This window comes from Anopheles coustani, chromosome 2, assembly GCF_943734705.1.
Source record: "Anopheles coustani chromosome 2, idAnoCousDA_361_x.2, whole genome shotgun sequence".
In the NCBI taxonomy this organism is placed as follows: domain Eukaryota; kingdom Metazoa; phylum Arthropoda; class Insecta; order Diptera; family Culicidae; genus Anopheles; species Anopheles coustani.
The window spans coordinates 25,950,121-25,965,996 of NC_071289.1; the positions used below are offsets into that span (position 1 = coordinate 25,950,121).

At 42.9% G+C, this 15,876-nt stretch overlaps 1 protein-coding gene across 2 annotated transcripts in view; it reads left to right on the forward strand.

The window, feature by feature from the left end:
- Window positions 1-11,908, forward strand: part of LOC131266726 (polypeptide N-acetylgalactosaminyltransferase 5) — a 47,359-nt gene extending 35,451 nt beyond the window's left edge. The window contains exons 4-10 of one of the 2 annotated variants that reach the window (XM_058269339.1): window positions 1,115-1,403; window positions 1,574-1,770; window positions 1,861-2,038; window positions 2,246-2,426; window positions 9,547-9,686; window positions 10,407-10,640; window positions 10,724-11,908. In XM_058269339.1, coding sequence (XP_058125322.1) covers window positions 1,115-1,403; window positions 1,574-1,770; window positions 1,861-2,038; window positions 2,246-2,426; window positions 9,547-9,686; window positions 10,407-10,640; window positions 10,724-10,897 — 1,393 coding nt within the window. In that variant the 3' untranslated portion in view covers window positions 10,898-11,908. Of the gene's footprint in view, window positions 1-1,114; window positions 1,404-1,573; window positions 1,771-1,860; window positions 2,039-2,245; window positions 2,427-3,779; window positions 3,961-9,546; window positions 9,687-10,406; window positions 10,641-10,723 lie in introns of both variants that reach the window. The other variant, XM_058269338.1, reaches the window with a different exon arrangement.
- Window positions 11,909-15,876: the final 3,968 nt, after the last annotated feature.

A 15,876-nucleotide genomic window follows, 5' to 3' on the forward strand; every position in this document is an offset into this window, starting at 1 on the left:
TCGGTACAGAGCTATGTTTAATTTAAGCCTCTACTCGCACGTACTCACGTAGGAATTCTTCCACAACCACGGTGTACCCGTCTAGCGGAACTGTGCGGACAGTGAATCGTCCCGGGCGGTGTTTCATCTTGGAACGAATGTTAACCCTCCCATCGCTGTGTCGGTATGTGTCTTCTGGCGATGTCCGCAACATTGGCGATGGCCAGTGTTTGACCGACTGCCCCGGTCATGTCACGTCCAGCGGTTGAACCTTCAGCAACGTGTTGTCTTTTCAGCAAATCCTCCCAAACCCTTTGAAACCTACCCCTAGCTGACCCTTGGCCCGAAAGGTGGCCACCTTGTGCCATTCCTTGATTTGTTGGCACAGTGTTACCGCCGTTCTGGGGGGCAGAAGAACCACCTTTGCTCGCTTATGCAACGCGTTTCGAATTTCTCAGCGCTCCCCCCTCCTCTGTCCGGATATTGCCGGTAGTTATTGGATTTAGGCACCGTTTGAACATGCATCGCCAAGGGGAATTTGCCGGAGCAGAACATGAACCGGTAGATTGCGGAAGCGTCGTGTTTATTTATCGTTTTTAGTTACCGAACACAGAGAGACAATGCACGTATGAGCCCGGGAGGGGCAAGATTGTGTGTTGAATTGGGTCATAGAGATTTATCGTAGCCGGGATTTTCTGCGATGATCACTTGCAGATATATTGCCGGGAACACCAGAAACACGGCTATTGAACCGTTTCATTATTTATCTAAGTTTACATGAGCCACAGAAACGAAAAATACGAAAGAAAGAACATGTTAGAGTTTGTGCAGAGGGAGAAAAAATGCAGGGACAGAAGATAAGACTGTGAAATAAGTTAATTTTGCTAAAACTCACTTTACAATTAATTGTTTAAGTCTAAATTAAGTCAGCTGCGAATTGAAGCATGGTTCTCAAACTGTAGATTTATTCAAATGCGAAAAGAGCTATAAACAATCTAACAATAAGGTTAGGTTAGTTGCACAAAAACAAGGCAACGACGTAAAGCAGATAAACTTTGCCAAATTCCGGGGAATAATTGGAGTAAACAAATTGCTACCATTTCATCGTACGACTCTTGCTCTCTTTTTTTTCCAGCTGCAAAAAGAAGCACTACCCAGCGAAGCTGCCAACGACCTCGATAGTGATCGTGTTCCACAACGAAGCCTGGAGCACGCTGCTGCGGACGATATGGAGTGTGATAAATCGGTCACCGCGGCCACTGCTGAAGGAAATCATCCTGGTCGATGACGCGAGCGAGCGGGAACATTTGGGCCGCAAGCTGGAACAGTACGTCAGCACGCTGCCGGTGCCGACGTTCGTCCTGCGGACCGGCCAGCGATCCGGTCTCATCCGGGCCAGACTGCTCGGTGCCAAGCACGTGAAGGTAATGGATGGATAAGGCAATAAGAAAAGGCGCGTTCCCTGGCGAAGGAAGGGCAGATGATGGGACACAATTTCGAATCCAAGTAGCACAGAATTAATGTAGAGTGTAAACTTAACCGCTTTAAATTTGTTTCGATTTACCCTTTTTCATCGTGCTCGTTTGACGCTCAGGGACAAGTGATCACATTCCTGGACGCGCACTGTGAGTGCACCGAGGGCTGGCTGGAGCCACTGTTGGCGCGCATCGTGCTGGACCGCAAGACTGTCGTTTGTCCGATCATCGACGTGATATCGGACGAAACGTTCGAGTACGTTACGGCGTCGGATCAGACGTGGGGTGGATTTAACTGGAAGCTGAACTTCCGATGGTAAGGAACTTACACCAACACCGTAAACATCCGTTTACATTTTAATAAATGGCCTTTGGTTGTTCATCAACTATTTCGGTTCGATTTTAGGTATCGTGTTCCGGCTCGGGAAATGCAACGGCGAAACCAGGACCGTACGGCCCCACTCCGAACGCCAACCATGGCCGGTGGATTGTTCTCGATCGATCGGGACTATTTCTACGAGATCGGCTCGTACGATGAGGGCATGGATATCTGGGGTGGAGAAAATCTTGAAATGTCGTTCCGGGTAAGTGTGTCACGGCTTTGTTTACCCCCCCTTCTCCCTCGGTCGGTAACATTTACCTTTTAGGAAGAACTCTTACCCGAGAGCATCTGCAGCAGAAACAGTTCAGCCCAACAGCCCAACCAACAAAGCAAATTCCACGCCATTCCGTACCACCTGCCCCGCCCGTCGTGTCCAAGATTTTAATGTGCTTGATTTATTTCCATTCAGATTTGGCAATGTGGTGGCATCCTAGAGATTTCACCCTGCTCCCACGTGGGCCACGTGTTTCGCGATAAATCACCGTACACGTTCCCCGGTGGCGTGGCGAACATTGTGCTGAAAAATGCAGCCCGCGTCGCCGAGGTGTGGCTAGACGAGTGGAAAGAGTTTTACTATCAAATGAGCCCAGGTTTGCATTATTTTTGTGTTTTATTTAGTCCCCCGCCCCTCTTTAGAGTATTAACTTTTCTCGCCATATTCCCAAACACCCATTCATACCCTCTCTTCCCTGATTCGATTTCTTTAATTGCTCCTCCATTTTGTGATTTCTCTCGTACTTGACCGATTTTTTAAATGATTATCAAAGTTGTCTTCTGCTGGAGTTTTGATTTCAAAGTTTATAGGAAAATCAATACACTATAAATTAAGGAAGTTTTTCGGTATATTTATGAGGGAACAAAAAATAGATCGGAACATTTTTATTTAAACCAGGTTCAAATGATGATTGTTCTTATATTCTATTTAAATTTTTAAGTTAAACTAAATCTAACAAGCAAGTTTTAGTGTTAGTTAGTTATGGAACTGATGAGAACCTAACAGTCACAGTGTGTACTCGGTATTAACACGCCTTCCGCTTCTAGTTGAGCGATACAATTTAGCTAACAAAAGAATTAAACCTGCGTAAAGGATAAGCGTACCTGTAATGACTAATGTGCGTGCAACAACAACGAGTAGCTAACGCCCGGCTGCGTGTGCAAAGGAATGGTGGTGCTCAACGTGTGCTGCTGCTGTTGGCTTCATGAAATGGTCGGTGGATTTTCCGCCTCATTTGCAAAAACCCGACACAATCGCATCGATTACGCCTCACCCTCCCCCAGTAGAGCTGACTAACCTATTAACCGATTGGATCTTCGCTCTTTTTCTCTTCCCCCTCTTTTTTCTTCCTTCTGTGTGTGTTTGTGTGTGTGTTGTTTCGATAAATCCGGTGTTGCTTCACCTTTAACCTTGCGCCTGTCGTCTGGCGCAAAATCGCATTTTTTACACCGTATTCGTATCCTTTGCTACTTTGCGCCACAAAACAATCGCAATCGGGTGTAACACGCGTAACAAAAACAAAAACCACAACGAAAACCCGCGCATAAATAAAACCACAAACCAATACACGCTATAACAACATAATCCGATCGGCGTACATACGTACAACCATCCCGTACAATTGTGTCGCCTTTTTGGGTGCGTTATAACAACATACGTTCCCCCCCGGCGGTGCCCGACTGTCCAATCAATTGCCGGCGGAAAATGGAAAATATTGTGTACCGTCAACCGAACGGAAAACAAATAAAAAAAAAACACCACCGCGGGTCACCGACATCATATTTCCATCGCTGCATCTCAATAAACAAAAAACGCACTGCGACTCCACCTGAATTCATCATCACCAACAACAACAACATCAACACTGTGGCCTCCGGAATGCTGCACCATGTTGGTTTTGGTGCAACCTCCATATCATCGTTCGCCATCGGGTCGGCCCATTACGTAGGTGTGGATGTGTGGCGGCACGCTAGAGATTGCCCCCTGCTCCCGCGTGGGCCACGTCTTCCGGAAGTCGACGCCGTACTCGTTCCCGGGCGGTACCTCGCAGATAGTTAACAAAAACAATGCACGGCTGGCTGAAGTGTGGCTCGATGGTTGGAGTGAATTTTACTACAACATTAACCCAGGTTCTATTTATCGTTACCAAACCTCGTTTGCTTTCTTTTTCAATCAATGTTGTTTTTGTTTTACCACCACCACTTCGCTCAAACCGCTTGCTTCCTTGTTGTTTTGATTACACCTCCAGCACCAACGTTTTGCACGAATTTGTTATTTGCTATACGAACGTTTTTTGTGTGCTTTTTGTTCGCTGTCGTTTGCGTTTCAGATACTCAATTTTGACCTGCAAAGTATTCCTGTAGCACAATTGCATCACCGTTTTCCCGCACAACCTATTTGTATTTGTTTTTGCATGTTATTTGGTAGTTGTTGTATGTAAACTCTTATTTGTAGTATTATGTGTATATATTTAGAGGTTCATATATAATATTGTATCTATATTTTATCAGCTACATTTTCTTTTCATAACCAAATAAGTTAGGAAACGAAACGGTTCTTTGTATTCATTTTTCTAGATTTTCAGATAGAAATGTACTTGCTAAACATGAATGAGCAATTAACTTATTTTAAGTATGTTTTCAATCTTCGATTTTATATTTGTAGGCTTTTTTCCATGTTACGAAAAATAGAATACAATCTAACACAATATATATGAAACTCTTAAAAATAATGGCACATTTGGTTCAATTGCTCATAGAGTATGTGGATTGATTGCATTTTCCCAAACTTGTACGGGATATGTATAATCTCTGATTGATAAGAGATGACCAAACTGTAACTGTAATAACCGAAGTAAACGGTTGCCCTGTTTCGAGTGTGAGGGACAACTTGTCTGCTATTTAAAGGATTTTCAATTGTCGAACTTTAAATAAACCAAAGCACTCAAAATGCTAATATCTCCTCGCTGAAAGGGACTTTTATCTGAATTATTAAGCTCCAAACCAGAGCCTGGTTTACGTGTTTTTCTGCGCACCAAAAAGGGGAACTGGTCAGCATCGCCCACCTTACACGACCGATTTTGTGTCCAAATAGAATTTATTTAGAACGTACAGTTCACCGCACACCGACCGCCACCGCCCGGTTCCGTTCGGTTGTTTAGTTGTTTGTACACCGGACCGGGAGCTTCCGGTTGCACTACCTTGTGTTCACTTTTTGTAACCTTTGTGCGGTGGAACCGCAGCCGGCAATAGTGTGCTGCCGTTTTTCGTTTTCACTCGACCGGGGGACGAACCGGTGAGACTGGCAAAGCATAAATAGCTGCACGTGAGGTGTAAAGCATTCGTTGAAATTTTCATGTTCGTGTTGTGCTGCGCGTTGCTGCTGGCGAATGGAGAAGGGTTCCGTCCTAGGTCCACACGGAGCCCGGTAATCCCTGAGATCATCCTGGCGGTGGTGCCGGTAGTGTGTATAAAAGCGGGACCACCCCCGGGTTTCTCCTAGGTGCATCTGGTGGCACTAATTGACTTTTGCACTCGAGGAAGCAGAAGCAGTTGGGTATGTAAAGAATGCACCTACACAAAGACGGCGCGCAAGTGGAGGAAGTGTAGAGTTGAAAAGGCGAACACGGGGAAGGGGCCAGTGTCACTCTGTGTGTATATTTAAACAGGCACATCGAAAGTGCAAACGTGTTCAATGTTGGCAGTCTTCGTTATCCTTTTCGCCCTCCTCGCCCATTCCAAACGCATCTCTCGAGTGTACTTTTTCCCTCTCGCTCTCCTTGTCGGCGATGAACCAAGGACGGCTTTTCAAGCTTTCCTCCCCAGAGGACATTGACGAGAGGGATTGCTCTAGGGGGCACGCTTTCATACCATTGCCATTCGCATGTACGGTATGTGCGGCCAGCGAAAAGCGGCATGGAATTGGTAGAATTGACGAAAACATTTGAAAGCAAAGCAAAAAAAAAGAAAAACAACAAACATCCGTAGGCAGTAAAATGAAAACAAGCTCAGCAACATCACGAATCGACAAACAGTTTGTGTCCAAGAGGGGGCTTTCCCGATGCCCGAAAAGCCCTTCCATCTCAAGCGACCCGCAATGGCGGATAGTGTGCTGCTGCACCGATTTCCCAGACAAAAAGCGACGAGTTGCCACTGGTATTTGGCCAATTTTCTCCTCGCCGGTGTGTTTGTGTGGAAATCGTCGGTGGTGCCGGTGTGGAGGAGGAAATCTCGTTAAAAAAAGAAACCTGTTACGATTCGATGACAGAATGTCACCGCCGTGTATGGAGCGTATGGAACGTAAAAACGGGCAGATAGGAAAAAGGAACACGGGACAGAAACGGAACCCTCTGGCCCGGCGAAAGCTCAGGGAATGCGGCGCTATCTGGATTGTACGTCGGGCGGCTAGGAATCCCCCCGCTGGCATGGGTATGGCGCGGGGAAAACACGTTGCAATCAAATGTCGTTTGAAATAAAATAAAAACTAACAGGATTTCGCAATCCGTAGGCCTAGTTCTGGCAAATTTCACACTCAAGCGGCGAAATCCGGGAGGTTTCGCCAATCACAAGTTGCAAAAAAGGACCTACAAAAAAATGCTAAAATGTCGACAGATGTCAACGGAGACAGACAGTCGGCATGGGGGAATATTATCGCTAACTGATGAGTTCTGTCGCGTGTCGCCGTTGGAAGATTAATATGTCAATCAGATCAACTCGGACACGTCGAAATCATTGAGTGTAACATGGCCGGGCAAGTGAAAATTATTGCGACGGTTTTTTGTCCAACATGTGCGTCCGTGTGTGTGTGCCACCAGCTCAGTGGACAGCTTGACAATACCGTTTCGGTGTAATATTGTTGATTCCATTAAGCTGACACGTTCCACAATGGATAAGTATTTACTGAAGGTGGTTTTGTTACCGGATAGCGTTGTTCAATCAGTTTAATTTGCTAATTAAAGTGTGGCGGTTAGTTTGGATATCCTATTGTTATCGTTGACACCAAGCAGAGAATATAACGGGAAGGCATTTAGGTTTATTTTAAGAGGAAAGAAAACGTCAACTTAATTGATGGCGGTTACTTTCTTGCAGTTTTATTAAATTGATTCAATTAAACCGATCAGGAAGGATATTCTAGGTAGAATAAATGAACAATTCAAAAAAATATGTCATCAGCGCTAAAATTAGAATCCGGGTATCATGGATTTTCGCTTTAGGAAAAAACAAAACACAAGAGGGTAGTTAAAAATTAAACGAAAATAACAACCTCGCCAGTGATTGACAAATAAGCGGCAGTCGAGAGCATTATCTTTCCTTTCGTCCACCCCGAACTGTGGGATGAAAATTGAGATAGCAATAATTTCTCCACCTAATGGAGGCGCCTGGTGTTTCATGGCGTGTCATGGTGTGCTTCGACCGAGCTTTTCTTGCATTTGTACCCCGGCTCAGAAACTAATACCGAACGACAATGAATTCACCTAAATCCCGTTAATACACCGACAGCAGTCGGTGGTTTTGGTGGTACACCCATAAAGATCGTTCACCAGTCGGAAGGCAGGAAAAGGAGACCGAATTCAGAAACTGTCGTACAGTTTCTTCTAGATGCTCTGTTAACAATCACTTGGCGCTGGCAACGTTATTTTTTCTTCGTCTGTTAGGTTAAGGAGCTTTCAATATTTCGCCTAACCATTCCTTTTTTTTAAGGACATGCTCTCACGGCTAAACCCACGCCGAGGGTTTCACAATGGTTCGATCCATTCGGCATCAGTCGATGGCCCTTCAACGTAATTGGATTTTGAAGCCAAATTGTATTTGATTGAGCGGCAACACAGGACGCACCGCTGTCGTGCACCATTGAAGGTGTTACAGGACACAAACCGTGAATAATTTATTTACTTTGCCATTTTATCGTTCCCATCGGGGGAAGGGAAAAGTATCGTAATCGTTGAAGAAGAAGCATCGGAGTTGTGGTTTTGGTTCTCAAAGCTTTGAGTTTAGATGCGTTCCCCTTTTTGCCATTGTTGTGGGTGGGTGTAGAGGGAAACCCCAAAATCCTTATTTTGGAGGGACGGTTTAGGGATACTTTATTTCGGAATCATAAGCTCTCTTGTTTTGCCCAGCGACTTTGAATACGAAAAAGATGAAGCTGATGAAAAGTGAATGAGGGACTCACTTCGCACAGTGAAAGATAAAATGGTTACATTCTCCATCCTCTGTCGACACTTCTGTCTGGTGGCGAAACCATCGAACCTCAGACCGATCAAATATTCATTCCGTTCTAGTGAACAGCGTATTTGTGTGCGGCATCATTGTAATTGTTTTTATTCATGACGGCGGTGGCCAATTGAGTGCTTTGCGGGAAAACCAACCCATTCACAAATGGGTTGATCTACAATCCATTGATCAGCAATATTAAGTATTGAGAGAACTTAAAGGCTGGTTTCGGTGTATTAAAGAAGAATGAAGTTGTTGTACATAAGTTATTTAATCATTCTTGTAAAAGATAATTTGGAGCTAAATATAATTTCGATGAACCGTTGGAATTTCCAAAACAGAATATTTATTTCAAATTTAGAATAAGGACTGGACTATGCCATTTCATAACTAGCATTGTCTAATTGCTTCAAAGTTTAAATATCTCAACAATTTATAGAAAAACTTAACGGACAATTATTATCAATATAAATATTACTACAGCTCTGTGCTGCATAATGTTCTTTCGTTTTTAAAAGATAAAATAATGAAGATAATATTATTTTTAGCGTTATACTTTACAGAGAAATTCAAACATTTTGAATCATAAGTATGTTTGAAAAGGGCACCTGCAACGAAAAGGATACATAAGCTGAATAGTTTCTGTCTAAAGTCATATACTTCGAAACATACAATTTAGTGGTCTTTGCCGATTCGTAGCAGGAAAACAAATTCTATTCGCTTCATGACCTATAAAGATTTCAATGCACATGAAATGTACTTGCAAAACCCAATCAACAAACCCACATCGAGGCGGCATTCGAGCGGGTTATTGTGCACAATATTTTATTTATTTCTTCCGTTGGTACTCGCGAATTCCTTTTCTACAATTGGTTACAGGGCAAAGTTGTTTCTCTCTCTCTTTCTTTATGATTTACGATAGAATGTACAGCAACACAATATTAAATTAGGCTGTACCATACACAAAGATCCGCGCTTTAGTGAATAAGTCGCCATTCACCATTGTTCGGACGGTCTCTGTGAGGGACAGTTTTATTGCCATTATACTTGTTGATCTCTTGCTGTTCACCGTTCTTCCTGTGTGCTTCAGCATATGTGCATAGTTTTTGTGTATATTTGTTGCTCCCATTTTTCACATCCGTTTTGTCTCCCTTTTGTACTGTCTGCCGTCCGTTTGATGTGTCCATAGGATCCCTACGCATTCACGTTTACTCGATTTTGCACCCCGTTTCCCACAACCAATCCCGTGAATATTTTCTATTACATGTCCATAGTATGCTTTTCTACTGTTCATCCTTTCGTATATCCCCGTCCCCAAAACCTTGTACGTACGTTCTACTGTAGCATCCATCGCTCCCCAATCCCATTCATGTATAAACTACCTAAACACGCTAGCTCCGTTTTAGCTAACATCCAATCCTCGACTCTGGTTGAAGGTGAAGTTAAGTGAAGCTAACTCCTCTTTTATTCCTCACCCTATCGGTTCGGTGCGTTACAAACGAACAGGCGCTCGCAAGGCATCGGCCGGAGACGTGAGCGAACGGCGGGCCCTTCGGGAGCGGCTAAAATGCAAGAGCTTCCGCTGGTACCTGGAAAACATCTATCCGGAAAGTCAGATGCCCCTGGACTACTACTTCCTCGGGGAGGTAAGTTTTGGCTGTCACATTAAGGTGGTCCCTTGGCACACAGTTTAGCGTCGCATTTGTTTGTGTTCCGTTTTTTTTGCAATATGTAGAGAGTAGAGGATATATGCATTCTTTTAAAATTATTTCCAATGAAATCATATTTGTTAAGACCATATTCAAATAATATTTTCTTGGATTATTTTTTTCGTCCAAAGTGCCACGAATCGTGTTTTTTGTATAACTTCGTAAAAATCATGATTGTAGTAAATAAGTTCCTTTTCTTATTTAATACTAAGTTATCCAGTGCATAAGCCTAGATAAATTTCGTTCTTCCTTAGTGCCATCTCTGCAACGGTTTGATGTAGAAGATAAAAGAGTTCTTGTTTACATTTTGTATGGAATTTTGACAAGCCGCGTTGATAATGGCATCGTTATTATCAATCAGATTGATAATTAAAAAGAAGAGGATTAGTGCAACATATTCGCCTGAAAAAACTGATGTCGAAAAAGTGTTCTTTTATCAATTTTTAATTGATGTCATCCTGTAAAGTTATTTTTAAAAGTGTTCTGTAACGCTATCCTCTTTAAAGTTTACAGTCTTTGCTGGTTCTACCGGTTTATGTTTAGGTAGTTTTTGAAAATTCTTTTTAATTTATTTTTCTATGCTTTTTCATCTCGCGCTTTATAAAATTTTCTCCATTTTTGCCATTTTCTTATTCTTCCCATTGTTTTCTCTTCTAGATTCGTAACGTGGCGTCTACAAACTGCCTCGACACGATGGGCCGAAAGTCGAACGAAAAAATCGGCAGCAGCTACTGCCACGGGCTCGGCGGAAACCAGGTGTTTGCGTACACGAAACGCCACCAGATCATGTCGGACGACAACTGTCTCGATGCGTCGAACGCGCTCGGCCCGGTGAATCTGGTCCGGTGCCACGGCATGGGTGGCAACCAGGAGTGGATATACGATGAAGAGGTATGCATTTGGCTAGATGTGCTATGCAAAATGACTTATATTAATCCTCAACCCGTCCCACGTCCCGTTTTGCTTATTTGCAGGAAAAGACTATCAAGCACGTCAACAGTGGCAACTGCCTGACTCGCCCGACGCGTGAGGACCCATCGACGCCACTGTTGCGTCCGTGCACTTTCTCCGAGGGCCAGCAGTGGCTGATGCAGTCCAAGTTCAAGTGGCAAGCCCACAACGAAAACCGCATCGCCGAGGACAGATAAGACGCGCTGTTCCGTGTTCGATCTGCCACCGAGGCCGGGACTGGCCGCCACGCTGGTCAGCACCTTCTCGCCGGGTCCATCGAACGCCACAGAAGCGCGAACGGGAGCACTAGTAGCGTTAGCAAAAGCGGTAGTGATAGCAACAATCATGCAACTATCAATCGTTGGCACACGGGCCACGGTACCGGTACACTTCCGTGAGCCGGAACCCCGGTGGTGACTTGTAGAAAATGTAACGAAAGATGCGACGAACTCGAACTCGTCTTGCCATTTGTATCAGTGTTCCTGGTGCAGCACGGGTACTAGAGAGAAAGTATCGATAGAGAAAATGAGGGTGTAGTGTTATCCGTCTTGGTAACGTAGAGCCTTACCCTGGTCCTGGGTTTAATTGTGTTAGATTTGCATATTATGTTTAGCACATCCGTCAGAGACAGCTCGTTCACTTGTATATGAAGGAATGTTAATAGCTCACCTGTTTTGGTTTACCCTGTTTTCCTTTTATGATCAGTTCTAGCCTTAGGCCATTGAGAAATCATTTTAACGACATTTTGCGTGAGGGATCATGGATGCTCAAATCATTCTCATATTTTGCTTACTTCAACGAGTGCAACCTCTTATGTTTATTGTCTATTTTTGGTTGTACTCGTTGCACAAAACCATTTGCAAATAATATTTCTGCTAGACGCACAGCACAATCTAACTAATTCGGGCAGAATTATTTGTACTGGATGCAGACTGTATATTAGCGAAAAATACAATAGTATTTCTTCAATGATTGAGATGTTTTCGCATAAACTAAAAAGACATGCTAGTTCGTCTTTACTGAGATATGTTGTTCGGAAAAATTAAATAATTTGGCTCTCATTCTGTTTGAGAATGTTTCTAGGATGATTTTAAATTGTTGGTTATGGGTCAGCATTAACTGTTGTGTTTTAGTATCAGTGGCATCAAAAAAAAAAAAATCACGGGCATATCATACTGAAGGAAAGCTTTTTAAGATGTTCAAAGAAAGTTCAAAGAACTCAGTTCTCTCAATTCTTTTGACCCGTTCCTACTCATCTTCCTTAACATCAACGTTTTCTAGGACTTCCTATATTCCCTTGTGGTTAAAGAAATGTTATGTTTTTTTATTTCAAATGATGATAGTCAACTTTGTTTCCTTCTTCAGACAAAATGAGAATACACATTTGAGTACTACAGATGTCAGGAAAAAAAAGTCAGTACTAAACGAGAAACAGGACCAGTTGCATTTAGAAACGCAAAAAACGAAACAAGCACGAAGATGGGATAAGCATTAGCAGACGTTGGAATCGATAAGGTGGAGGAATGAGAAAAGATATTGATAGACTCGGGTAAGCTCCCGGTTATGTAAGTAATTCAGTGTGGAAAAGGGACAGTATAAGATCCACGCAGTTGTAAATATATACATATATCGAAAAGAACTAGGAAAAAGTGTAGGACAAGGAAAGAATCCAGGATCACACGGACGTCGTAGGCGATTAAGACGAATAAATAGGACACAGAGCATGAATTGCGAAAGAAACCCAATATCATCTATTTGTAGTGCAAAAAAAAAATACTTGAAATAGTCGTAAACTATACACAACTGAACGACCACAATTTCTTGAGTTTTTCAAATAAGAGAAATAAAAGACAGCTCAACCACACAGTGGTAGATGAGGTGTTAGAAGAAGCGATAAAAAGTAGGTTTGTTCAGCTACAGGCGATTACAACTAATGTGTGCAAAATGGAATCTAATAGATGGAACCGATAGCATGTTAAAAATGGATATTAACGGTTGTCTCCTAGAGACGACGGTAAAGAATGGCAACAATCAGAGAGCAAGACACACAAAGTGGCGCACAACACAACCGACCGTCGTTGCAATAGTCGCAAAGGACCTTCCTAGGTATTGTGGGATTAGGGTTAATGGAAAATGCACAAAATTCTACAGACAAACACTCAACTCTGAACTCTGATATTCTCGCGACTTGAACTTGTTAGTTGCTGTTCATTTGGTTCTTCCATAAGTTTTTACAGCAAAATCGAGCAAGTACAGTAAGGTTCTTGTTTCTATCGCTTTATTAAATTTTTAAACAAAAAACATAAACAGGGGTTTGATGAACGCAATGAACGTTAGCACTCTCAACGTCGCACTAGAGATGGAAAAATAAATCCGTCATATCAAGTCGATGCGAAAATATGAAACAAAACAAATGCCCCACTGCAAACGATCCGTCGTGCTACCAGCGTCCGTCTTGATTCAATACGAAACGGCGGGGCAAATACAAGCGGGAAATATCTCCCTATTTTACTATTACGTTACGTTTTTAACTCTACTATAGTCCTTAGCTAGGATAAGTTGACCGGTACGGTAAACGCTCGCGCAGAATTGAATAATTTTAAATCGCGTTACGATCGCTCGCTGGCTCGCTTTTTATGATGGTTTGTGCTTTAGCTTAGAGTTTTATACGTAAGTGTCGGGGAGAAAAGCAAAATGGAACATTTCCGCGGGTAAAACAAGTAACCTTTGCTGCATAGATAATTTTATTTTCTCTCCTCGCTAGCAGTTGCGTTGCGTTGCGTTGCGTTTTTTTTATCCTTTACACTTTATCAATTCTTAAGGGTGATGGTGTGCAATTTAATTAAACCTTAGGCTACATTTGTGCAAGCGAAAAGTTTCTTCGTGCTATCCACATGTCGTTATTTTATGCCTTACTATCCTGTGCGTGGCAACATTATTGTTTTAAACGCTTCTATTATTTAATGCTAGTTTAATTAAGTCATATGATCCGCGAGGAAGGTTACGTTAGACGAACGAGAGCGTAATTGTAAGAGATGAACCAACCTTTCTACCATCGTCTTAAAGCTAAGAAAAGGATTCGTTTGCAGAAAAACCGAAAACTTAACAACCCGACCAGCAAGAAAGCGATAAGCTGTTTTTAAATTTTCCTTTGCCTTATTCAGTAGGATTAAAGCTTCGTTCATTTCGTCCCGCTTGTTATAGGAAACAAAAAGATAAAAACGAACCATCAAGTAGCACAATGTTTTTTCAATCCCTAAAACATCGAACTTAATCGAATTGAAATGGTATGAATTAAACAGTAAGCTCTCAACTGCTATTCAAAGCTTCGTTCTTTCAGTATTACCTTTTACGTGCAGAATGCGGTTCTGCGTTTGGAATTCAACAGGCCCATAACTGTTCGGAAAAAACATCCCACTTTTTTGGGACGTTTTCGTATGCAATAGGTAAATTACTACACATTCCCTTGCCCTGCAATAAGATTTACGCGAATAAACTGCGCCTAACGTCGTTTGAGTAAAGCATCAATTTCTCTTAGTTTAGTATCTTTGCTTTTTTATAAATGCTAAAAACATTGTAGTAACCCAAGCAACAACAGCCTCAGATAAATCTGGTTTGAGCCAAAAACATTAGATTTCCAGCGCTCAAAGTGCAAGTTTCCATAGCAACAGATTCTGTACACTTTCATCCTACGGTGTCGTTGGACTTCTAATCTAATGACACAACGTGCAGCCAGCGGAACAGTAATGAACAAGCGTCCAACAACAACAATTGTTAGAAAAAGACAAAATCAAGATATAAATATGAATCGCAGCATATCATCTTGCAGTTTGTTTAGCGAATGCGGTTATATTAAGAGAAAATTGCGATAGAAGGCACAAAACAGATAAAGAAAGACACGTGTGCAACAAGAAAATAAAGAACCATAAGTAACACAACATAAAAAGAAACAAAAGATCCATCCCTTCACCAACGAACCTGCAAAAGAACTTCAAACCTTATGTGAGAAACAAAGCACGAACAATGAAATATACATAAGATAACCTCCGCTGATCAGAGACGCGGCAAGCAGGCAAAACCAGAGTGAATGGATACTGAGTGGCTGTAAACATCACTTGCAAGAGAATGTATCAAGGAAATGTAAAAGAAGAAAAAATAACAAACATAAAAGTGAAGCTACGAAAGATAGAAAGGAAGTTTATTTAAAAAAAAAAAAAAGAAAACATATGCGAAATACATTGAGAAAGACAACAGTAACGGCGGGGGTAGCGTGTTAAAAGGTGATAACCCTTATCGGGATCGTTTGGATTTTGCAGTAATGTTCTAGTGCTTGATCGTGTAGAGCGAAATGTGTGGATGTGTGTGTTTTTTACGAAACAAATAACAAACACTGAGTGGAGTAAGAAATTGTAGCGCAGCAGTAGTTTTCATTTCTCGTAGTAGAACTCTTAAGCTTAAATATTTTCCGAAATGTGCTATTCACATGAAGATCTCGGGCTACTGGGCGTTCATGCGGAACTTTTTCATCAGCTCAATGACCCGGCTCTGCTGCTGACCGTCTCGGGCGAGGACGAGGGCTTGTATGTGCTTAAGTAGCTCGATGGCCTCGTAACCACGCAGCGTTCCGCGTTCGATCATGGTGTCCACCAGCGCCTCGTACCCAGCGACCGGTTGGTGCTTGAAGTCGACGCTCGCCAGGAACGTCATCATATGCCACGAGCTTCTCACGCGCTTCATAATTTCACCGTACGGATCGTTGGTGTACGCCATGAGATTCAGGAAATTTTTGCTAGCCATCGCTAGTTTTCCCCCATCGATTTGCGTAGCCACCAGGTTGATGAAGTGAGCGGCATTCTGATTCCGCTGCTGCTCCAGCTCGCTTATACTGGCGTTCAACTGTTTCTCCAGCTCCTTAATCTTCTGCTTCAGCTCGCTAATCTGTGACCGACTCTGAGAGCTCAACTGCGACTCCAGCCCACTCAGCTTGGCCTGCAGATCCCGCTTCCGCTGCTCGTACCGATTCTTTCGTAGTTCAAACTCCTGCAGGTTCACGATCACCTTGGTGTCCTTCAGCTGATGGTAGGTTCGCTGCAACCGTCGGATCGAATTGCGCAGCCGGTTCAGCTCCCGTGTGCATTGGGCTGTCTGGTCCGGCTGCGGTTCGACCGTCTCTTCG